General features: G+C 41.6%; 1 protein-coding gene across 1 annotated transcript in view; it reads right to left on the reverse strand.

The window, feature by feature from the left end:
- Positions 1 to 6,203: 6,203 nt before the first annotated feature.
- LOC104540821 (clathrin heavy chain 1-like) overlaps positions 6,204 to 11,086 on the reverse strand; it is a 28,010-nt gene continuing 23,127 nt past the window's right edge. Inside the window, 3 exon segments of the mRNA XM_010184718.1 lie at positions 6,204 to 6,990; positions 8,014 to 8,089; positions 10,949 to 11,086. The exon segment at positions 10,949 to 11,086 is cut by the window's right edge and continues 6 nt beyond it. Coding sequence (XP_010183020.1) covers positions 6,875 to 6,990; positions 8,014 to 8,089; positions 10,949 to 11,086 — 330 coding nt within the window. The 3' untranslated portion in view covers positions 6,204 to 6,874.

Below are 11,086 nucleotides of genomic sequence, written 5' to 3' on the forward strand. Positions count from 1 at the left end.
CTCTGTGCTTGGCCATCCAGCCAGCCAACTCCACTGAGGTAGTCCCAGGTCAAGTCTAAAGCCAGCCACTTCCAGCACTGGGAAATAAGGGGACAAAATTAACACATGTTAAGGGTACATGCAAGGAACTCATAGTCCCAGTCACAGATCCAGAGCCAGCTACTCTGTGTCTGGAGTTAGCAGTATTTGAATGGCAAAAATACATAAATCTTTTCAAAGACAGCAAACAAGTTGAAATGCATTTGAATTTCTCATTAATCTCTGCAACTCCTTGCTACCTTTCCATCAAATTACCATAACATTCATGGATGCTGATAGACACACATACCTACTGCAAGGTCATGATTACCTTTCACAGCAAACTGGGTCCTACAGACTGCTGAATCAAGTCAGCAAGGCCTGTGCACAACCTTCTTCTGTCTAAGAAAATAACACACCACATGCTTAATGCTCATCAGCCTCAATGGGATTCACAGGAGTGCTTACTTTGCTCAATGGGGAAGGGATTATTCATATTTAATCACATGCAGATTGCAAGCCATCTCAACATGACCTCCAAGAAGCTGCTAACATCACTTGGCAGCAGAAAACCTGAAGAGCAGCATCTAAGGAAGATAAGCAACCCCTGAAATACCAGAGGCTGCAAAAGGTGCGTTTTAAATCCCGTAAGTGACTTACGTGAAAGTAAAGACTTGACTGGACTTGCATGGTCAAGTGCATCTCCTAGGAAATGGGTGGTCAAAGCATAAAAGAAGAGCTGCTCTTACAGACAGGACATCAAGTCCTCTCTTACTGCTCTCACTTCAAGATTTCTCATGGAAACAACCTCATGGCAATCTGAAGCCATTTCCATTGCTGGTGGCAGGTGCTTGTTCCTGCTGCTATAGAAAGACACAAGAACTCTGAAATACATAGTCAGGTGCTATTGCAGCCTGTGCCCCTCATGGCACCCCTCCAGGCCCTGATAATCAGAATTAAAGACAGAACTACTGAAGATGAAAGCAATTTCCATGAATTTTTTTTTCAAACACAGATTGCAGACAGATCTTTCTGGATCCTAGGAAGCACACGAACAGTGACCACACTTGGCAAGTTCCAACTTATCCCTGCCTTGTCCCTCCCCAAACTGATTTTTGGGGTTTTTTTTAATTGGCACAGCTTGACACACGTGGCAGCACACCATAGTTTCCAAGACCATAAGTGGTCAATATAGGGCAGATAACTTCCTATTGTATGCCCCTGAATCAGAGGAATCTCTTTTCATTTCACTTAACAGCCATATTATCTGAATTGTTACAACTCATCAACTACTATGAACTTTTCCATGCATTATCAATCCATATGGTTTGGGTTCTCATGGTAAAATAACACAACTCATTTCCTTTTGGGTTCCCCGACAAGAACAAACGATCCCGTTATGCGTGACAGATCCTGTGCATAACGGGCTCCAAGGCGAAGTGATCGTACCAAAGATTTGAGTCAACATTTCCCCAGCTTTCAACGTGTGCAGCAGGAGCTACTGTGACTATAAGGAAACACGATGCTATTCCAGAACAGCTTGCATGATTCCCACTTGAGCACACATGCAAAAAGAGCTCCTGTTGATACTCAAGATTATCCACTGAGATTAACAAAACTGAGCAGCTAAAGACCCCAGAAGTCCCTGTTACATTGACATTTGCCTGGGGCTGACTCAACTCAGCAGACAAGTGCAATCCCTGTACTGCACACAGCACTTACAGGTTACCATTCTGCTGCCAAACCATGGGCACTCTTCCCTCGCAGCATGATATATTACTGAAAGAAACTACTCCAACTGACAAACCTTGTTAGTTTACCCTAAATGAGACCATTTCCCTGCCCCTTAACTGAAAAAAGTATCTTCTAAAAGGAAAGCAATTCAGATATTTACTGACCATCCCATCCCACCCAAACCCACTTCTAGCTTCCCAGCTGGATAACCAGCACTTTGGGAATTTATGCTCTGCATAATATTGGCGACTTAATCACTGTGGAAAGTAACGTACCAGCTGACTCTAATTCCTTCCTTTCTTAACCACTGGGGGGGGAAAGGAGAAATACAAATTTTTAGATGAAGGTATTTTAAATCCTGATTAAAACCACAGCAGACCAAAAAAAATTCACCTAGAGTCACTGAACCATGCAGGAGAATGCATGACTGAATAAACTCGGAAATTGTGAATTCTGACACATAAAAGCAAGGTAAGACTTACCCTTCACTGACTGTATTTTAAACTCATACCATCTCAATACTTAAAAGCTAGCAACTTTATATAGTCTATTTTAGCTTGGAAGAAAGCATATGGATTTCACTGCCTTCCTGAAAGATTTCAAAGGCTCCAGACTGAAAGATCTGGACTGAAGCACATACCCATGCTAACAATTTCGCAGCACTGTTAGTAAAACCTGAGTCAGGATCTGCCGTTACCTTTGGAAAGATGCTCGCAGAAAACACATAGTACTGAAAAACAAGAAGCTTACACTAACAACAAACCCTGTGAAGGCTGAATGCTTGCTAAAATAAGGGATGTAGCAGAATAGACTCCAGACCCATTAAGCTGGACTGATGCACCTGCAGGTTGCTATAGCGAATGTTAATTCACTCTGCAAACCACAACTTAGTTACACACCAGTGTCACAAAGCACTCTGGTGTTGTTAAGCATTTTCCAGTCTTATTTTCCGTAACTTTTTATCATAAGATGCCCCAATTTTACTTTGTGGGAATAAGTGTGATTGAGGCAGTCTTGGGGTATTCTGTAAAGCAAAAAAAAAAGCAGTAAATCAGCTTAGAATGGACAAGCCAACCCATTTACAGCAGAACAGGAAGGACCCGAAGAGTTTATACAGATGAGATATATGCCCTGGCACAAGGCAGTACACACACTTCCTAAATTGCTTGGTATGGGTACCTGATTAATGCAGTGCTACTTGTTCCAAGATTTGCAAGATTTCTAGCTCCATTTTTTCAATACAAATTGGATCCACTGCCACGCTGCTTTAATCACACCACGAGTTCCTCAGTGGCCAAGTTCTATCTTGCCAATTAAAATGGCGCACAGAGAAGCATAAACATTAACTGTACAGCAGTTAAACAGCCAGCTTTGCCTGAGTATATCATAAGTGCCCAAGTACAAAAGCTACCCAAGTTCATGTAAGTGGCCATCAGACAACAAAGGATTTGTTCATCGGTTTCAGAGCTCAAAAAACAGAAATCTTTTATGCTTCTGAGTAACTGTTGCTGGGTTTGCAAGGGAAAAAAAAGGGGGAAAAAGAAGAGTTGTTCCTTGTTTCATGCAGCCTTATTAAGGGATGTCTGTCAGGCTGTAAGTGCCAGCTCTCAGCATTGCAGTTGCCAAAAAAAGCAGTTATTAAAATCAAAATTAAAGTTTGGACCTTGCAGTTACACTACTGTCTTTCCTGTATCAATCCCATAATTTGTACTACCTTGAATAGGCTTCATCTACCTACAACTTTTATTTAAGGAGCAAAATTACTTAAGAGTATTTTCTTCTGCTATGCTACCATTTAATTAGAGCCCTAAAAAAGGGGGAAGGGAAATAGAAGTCTTGTAAAACACCACAGCATCATATAACCAACAAGAAACAGAACTTACCCAGCAATGCATTCTTCCTGAGTCCAATTCCTCCCAAGTTTATGGGGCTGACTTATCTGGCCCAACAGAGCAGAAAACAGCAGCAGAATTCTGCTTCTAGCAGCAGCTTTGTTCAACATTCTTCCTTCTCTACTCTTTCACTTAGCATTTGCACCAAAAGAAACCAGTAACCTTTAAAGGTGCAAGGCAGCAAAAGATCGCATAAGGAGCTCAAGTGCTAGCAGAGTGAGCAGCTGAATGCAGTTCAGAATTTTATGCCAAGAGCAGCACATGTCCTTGCAGTCACTTGTGGAGAGATCAATTTCCACCTAGCTCACAAGACATTAAAGCAACTGGACAGCAATGCTTGAGAACTGCTTGTCATCTCTGACACCAGACCTGCAGTTGCCCAAAGTTTGTCAGATTGGGGAAAATTCCCCTGAGGTCTGACAAATAGCAGGAGCAGTTACAGAAGGAAATCCATACTGTTTCTCACAGGAAAAGCATGAGTCAGTAAAAGGCTGTATGTAGGTTCAAGCAAGTTACTATTTGACAGTATCATTAGCCCAGAAGTTAAGTCTCCAGATGCTGCACTCTGCAGCACATTCTGCATGAACAAGTCATTCTACGCAGTAGCACTAGTCCCATCTCACTAAAGCAGTAGGAATTAGCAAGAAGCTTAGTTTTAAGGCAGCTTTCTGTAAAACAATCTTACTCAAGTTTGCAAAAACTTAAATAGACACTACAGCTTCATAAACTGGATTAAGTCCTCCACTTAACCTGCTAAAAGAGGGGTTATTTCCTGCTGGGAATGACTTAACTGTTAAAGAAACAGTGAAGTACTCTGGTATGCAAGAGCTTGCTCCACATTTGAGGTACAGCTGCACTGTAATGGCAGGGAGTACGTTTCTGGATGCATTTTAGAATGCAAGATCACAACATTTATAAAAGCCATTATAGTTAGCAAGAGCTTAAGACAGCAGCAGAGCAACTAAAGCGAGACTATTCACCAGAGCTGGCAGCTTTGCTTCCTTGGGAACTCAGTCATTCCTGTAATTAGATTTCTAAACTGGAGCTATTAAGGGTCCTCAGGCTAGCTCAATTCTCTGCAGGTCATGAGCTGTTCTAGTATTTAATCCAGCACTTCACTGTATTCCATCATCAGCCTGTACTTCTTGCTATAACGTCACAGTAAATTTTCAAGTTGAGAGGAAGAAAACTTCTACAGTCACAGTAATCTTAGAGCTGGTTTTCAGTTCCAGCTGCCTCACCCAAATTTCTTTTGAGCCACAAGGAACTAGTTACAAAATAGAAGTACCATTTGTCAGGAAAATAGCATGCTACCTGGCTAATTCCTGCTAGGAATACATCTGGACAGAGTGCAGATTTGCTTGAACTCATTAGCTGCTCAGTATTTCAAGCTGAGCCGATGGGTGCTGATCAGTACAGAACTGGGGTTATTATGTTACATCACCACTTGGAGCACTCCAGCCTGTATAAGGGAGGTAGATGCAACAGCTCTGCCATTGCTATCGCAGTGCAGTGACCAAGGGAGAGAATATACTAGTTTGAATTGTGCCAAAGCATAGCCTGCAGTTACTGATTTCACAACCCTGGTAGTCTCTACTGATTGGCATTTAAAGATATTCTGCTACATTCAAGTAGAATTCAGTATGAAAAGGTGCAGCTTACCAGTACTGCTGCTATGTTAAATGTATTTTGGTGAAGAAGACGCTAACTGCAGCATTTCTCAGCAAAGGACTGAAGCTTTTCCAGTCCTGTGAATGAAGTCATGTATGCATGTGACTGCCTCCCGCAGCATGACCTCCACACATGACAAAGTGTGCTGATGTGCAGACCACAGTGAAGACCACAACTCCCTTAAGTTAATTGCTAAGCCATCCACATTAGGTGCTTTGGCACACATTTCCCTTTTCCTGCCTGGCACCCTTAGTTGTCAGATTAAGAAACCTGATCCTGTTCATGGTAGTGCATTTCTACTAACCGGTCCCCACCCCCAAAATATTAAGACTAGAGCCACACAGTGGATACTGCAGTTTTACATTTATAGTTGGACTTTTATGATATTCAAGATTAGCACAAGATTCATAACCATAAATTATACATTGTTATCTAAGTACATAAAACGTTAATGATACATGTATTTGAAGAGTGGCACAAAGTAATAATACATCCCTGTTGGCATTCTCAAAGAGGTGGGTGATGGACACGCTGTTGATGCTACTGCAGCATAGCAGAACTGAGTCATTGCACCCTGTTAAATTCAGGTGGTGCTGACTCTGCCCACCAGACAAGGTCAGAACATGGTGTGGCAGGAAGCCAATGCCAGAATCAGTTAAAGGTGCAAATAAAAAGTCAGGATTATGGCCCTTCCTCTTGCCTCAATATTTTAGCAGTGCGTGTGACCCCTCCCCAACCCCGACACTGCTCTTGCATCTCTAGTACATTGGCAGCCCATGCACACTCCTACATTCCCCTGCCACACACAGCTGAGGTTTCCTTTAGTACCATTTAACGTCAACAAGTAACATGCTCTCTTCTTGTTAAACAAAAAGGATCTGGGAAATGTTTGCTCTCCGGCATGAGAAGATTTATTTCTTCAAGTCTCAGAACTACTCCAGAAAATATAGAACAGACTCCAACAGCATTGAACCCCAACAGCATTATTGTCCAGAAAAGGAAACTTTCCCAATATTCCTCTAAACATTCAGAGCACAAATATTAGAAAGCCCATTTTCTTTTGCACATAAGACTGCAAATAAAATGGGGTAGTCAGATGTACACAAACTTCCAACTATTCATTATTAACGATATGCTTTACTGAATTGTTAACAACCCTGCTACCTCAGTAGCTTCAGCCAAAGCTTTAACGACTTGGTGCCAGGCAATTTCCCAGCTGCCTTCAATGGGCTCTGCAAAAGAAAAAGGTATGCTCTCTTCCCCCTGGCCTCAAGCAGTTATTGCTATATGAGTTAGTGAAATAGTGCCTTAACTTCCGACAAGAGTCTCACAATGTCATTAACAAAAGCTGCCTTTCAGAGGTTGAAATGTAACCGGACAATAATCAATAAATAACAGTAACAGGCATCCCGTTGAAGTCTCCTCACTGAGCCGGGCAGCAAGTGTGTTCAGCCAACAAGGTCATCTGTGCCTTTAAGACCATTGTACACTTCTTGGAGAAGTTAAAAAGGGACAGGAAGGAAGAGAACAGAGACAGTGAAGGTCTGTCAGAGAGCTAGTTACATATTGAAACCATAAACAGGTGGCTGGGTGAATCCAGGTGCTGTGTATCCATATGGGAAGTTTGCCTGGGGAGGTACTGCACTGGGGCCTGCTGTTAACATCAACTGTTGGCCTAGAAAAGCATAAGAAAAAAAGAAAGTTAGTTAAGAACCCAAGCTTCCCTTATGTCAGCTGTACTACAGGACAGGATTGTGAGGCTTTAGCTAAAAATCAGCCACTGTGCAAGCATACACTAGCAAGTCACACTATTACTCAACATGCACCACGGAGTGGGCACCTAGGCTATCTGCTCTTGCTACCAGAAAACGACAGAAGCAAGGCAGGACTTAGAGGGAAGATGAGTATCAACCAATCTTGAGGGCATGATAAACGTGGCTTGTTTTGAAGAGACCATACTGAAAGCCAAACAGATACTATTTAACCCATGCATGGTCAGCACTGTAAAGTAAAGCAATTCAAACAAATAGTTAGGTCTGTTAAGTCTCACAGTTTGAAGAGTGCTGCTAAAGGCCTGAACGTACCTCAACAGATTTGTCTTCATCAACAGGAGCACACATGCCTCATGCATATGTTAAATTCAGGTTAACATTTACATCAGACAGTGAATCAGTCACATCTTTCCCTTACCAGCCACTTCTAGGTGCTTTTTAGCAGAATGCCTCTTCAGAAGAGCTTCTAAAATAGCAGCACACTTGAGGACAGCCATGGTTTTTTAACTGCATGTGTCTTAAAATGGGTGAGCTAGAAAGCCAGTCTGCCTTTCTACTTGGAAAAGCAGAAAGCAGACACATTCCTCTTAGACAGGTTTTAACAGGAGGAATCTGCATGCTCTGTAAGTTATTCCTGGGATTGTGTACACCCTGGTATCCCCTGACCTGTTACCATACTGAAAGGCTGTTCCTAAGCTAGAGTTCTGAGCCATGTAAGAGCAGCAATACCTTAGCTGAAGAGTAGAAGTACTGTAAGAGTGAGATGTCACTTCAACAACTTATGCTGTTCATCTAGCAGAGACAACCATTTTACTATCTAGTTGAAACCAGTTTACTTTGACTGGAGGTAGTTGTTTAAATTACCTCTACAATGGGAGACCAGAGTGAGAATAGGTAATCAATTAAAACCAAAGTCTTTCACCTACCAAATACTATTGGAGTGGGTTCAGTTACTTGTTCCTCTTCTTTTCTTAGGCTTTCAGAAGCATCAAGTTTATCCACCTACATTGAAGTGAACAGGAGATGTATGAAAGCCTTGTCTGGGAATTGTACCATCATGTGATGCTTTTTATGCTTGGTACCCTTAGCTATCAAGTGTTCCTTTTATTAGTCCAAGTTGGAGACTACAAAAGTCTGTGTGTTCCCAAGCAGCTATGCTGTAAACCTGGCCTCCCAATTGCTTTAGATTGACTGCAATAAACAATAGCTGTCAAATGCAGCTGAGAAAGATCAGTATTACCTTCAAGTGAAGCACTTTTTGGGGGTCTGTTCTAGTCACTGTTAACTGTATGACCCAGAAAGCAAGCCATCATATTGGTGTTCCAAGGATCATCTCAAATGGGCCTAATCTACATAGTTATCTATTAACCTGCAAGCCCTCCTCCCTAAATGAAGGCACCCAGACACTTGCCAATATTTCAGAATCGTGAAGTTCGTTCTTATCTAGGACTACAGACTGGGCTGCAGAGTACTGGTTTAACTGTATTAGTATTCACACAGACTACCTTTAGAGGAAACTCTAGAACCATCATGTGAAGAGGTCTAGTAGTATCAGCTTTATACAGATCCCTGTGTTGTGCCATATAAGCCTCTGTTCATGCTAAACTAATTTGTTGAAGTGCTGCGGTAATATAGGAGCCCTGAACACAACTTTGAATTGGGGGAGGAGGAAGTAATCTGAGAAGACAACAGTACCTTCCTTCTTTCAGGTTTAGCAAGTTCTACCTTCCAGAAGAAAACCACTGGGACTTCAACTGAAGACTGCAGGGCATAAAAATCATACAGCTTCACAGCCAGATACAGGCAGTACTAACATCCTGGGCAAACGTACATTTAGCCCAATGTTGTATTTTCAGCTGCTCCTCATTCTCCTTCCCCACTGCAAAAATCATATCTGCTCTGATAAGTGCTGCAAGATGAGTCTCTACTATACTTCAGATGTGTTATCTAGATCTGGTGTTTAACCGTTTCCTGGACTCTTTGAAGTTTACAACTCGAATTAATAGCTTGAGTGGCAGAAGATCTTCAGCCAGCTGATTTACAGCTGTCAGCCTAACAGCTCTTCAGGATGACACTAAATACTGGCATTTAAATACTGGCATTACAAATGCTACCCATATTAGTATGGATCAAAGCAATTAAGAGCTGCTAGTTGCAAACTAGTTATATTATTCTACTTATGAGCTGGTATTCCCACTCTTTTGGATTAGACTTTCCCTCTTACTGCCCCTAAAGCACTGAGGAACTCTGAGCAGCAGTGCCATGACTCCCTCTGTTGGAGAAGCAGCAAGTGTGTGAGCCTAGACCCTGGACAAGGGACAAGAGCAGCTCTCCAGGAAAGCCTAAACATCTGTCCCATTTACTGCCTAGAAGGGAAGTTGTTCAAAAAGTTTCCAAATGAGTGTTACCATACTCTGTGTGCCTGGCCCCTTCTGGTACACCAGCTAGTCTGTGCTTTAACACCTTTTTATGCATAAAAGAAAGGTAAGTTCTGGAAAACATACATAGCCTGCTGATAAACTAGTCTATTCTTTTGTACTTTTGAAGTTAGTTACATGACAGTTTTAGACATATCACATTTATAAAGCCCATTTTCAATTCCATGTTTTGCCGTTAAGTCAGACTAAATTAGTTCCACTGTAAACCACTTTCACCATGCAGATTTTCCTTCTGGCAAGTTATCCCGTATTTAGTACATGTGATTACTTGTAAATCCAACCAGCAGTTTAAAAACCATGAACTTAGAACTAAACCTCACATGGTAGAGTTCAGGTGAACTTGTGTGGCAAGTTTCTCCTCAGTGGAATATGAAGAGGAGGAAGAGTTGAAGATCTGTGCAATTACTTTCACCATACTAACAGGCACAGTTCTATGCTACTATTCAAACTCACTGTGCCTGAAAGATTGCACACTTCAGTAATTTATAGCATAATAAGCAATTTGCACTTAGAACACATCCTGGTACATGGCAACTACTTTTGTTTACTTATGAACATCCACCCTGCCACAAGATATTTGTAATATAGAGAACAGGAGCCCAAACAGTCAAGTCTTACTCAATCACTTGCTTCTGTTTCCTGTGAAGAGGAACAGTGTCTGGTTGGATTTTCAAGTTGCTTGTGAATAGTTATCCTTTTAGCATTAGAAAGTGAACAGGAAATGAGTTAGAGCTAAATTACACTGCTCTTCTGGCAGAAGCTACAGCTAGATTCCTGTAAAAGAATCCTAGGATATTGAGGGACACAAATTAACACAAAGAGTTTGAAATCAGAGTGTCACCTTATAGAACAGCCCATCAACCTGCAAGAAAATTCAGAGGGGAATACTTAACATGACTCATTAGAGGCAACCTGAAGCAGTCACTTTTAGATTACTCATTTTAATGAAGCTCTTTACTGTGAGGTTCTATACAACTCTAGAGCCTTTTAATGAAGGATTTTAGCTTATTATCTTAGAGCTATTTGAGATGAGCATTTCAGGACCACATGTGATCAGAATCTCTTCTCTCTCTCCCAGTTGAGGATCAGCCATTGGTACCAGTATTGCACAGCCAGACTATGCATCTGAAGTTTTCAGTACACCAACTTTTCAGCTTCCTCAACTACAGAGCTGCTCTAAAAAACACAGTCGCTTATGTCCACTGTTAAAAACAAAAGTTTAACTAGACCTGTTTGAAGTCCCAAGACATCTGTTATAAATTTTGCTAGCTAGCCTCAAGTGATTAAACTCACAGAACTTCACAGAATACTTGGTCTATGTGAAACAACAATATTCCAAATACATGCAAAGAGCTTTGGTTTGCCTAATACTAGTCTGCTGGATGATTAGAAGTCTTAACTTCTCAGACTATACAATACTCACTTTGGTAAGGTACTCTCTCATCACTTGGATGAAATAAGGCATTGCAAAGTCCATGATGTTATGCCTCCATGCCAACTCAAGGACTACATCTGGGTGCAGCAAGTCATAGCATGTGAAAAGGCAGGCTGCAAAGCATTC

The sequence above is a fragment of the Mesitornis unicolor genome, unplaced genomic scaffold (genome assembly GCF_000695765.1).
Source record: "Mesitornis unicolor isolate BGI_N332 unplaced genomic scaffold, ASM69576v1 scaffold20985, whole genome shotgun sequence".
In the NCBI taxonomy this organism is placed as follows: domain Eukaryota; kingdom Metazoa; phylum Chordata; class Aves; order Mesitornithiformes; family Mesitornithidae; genus Mesitornis; species Mesitornis unicolor.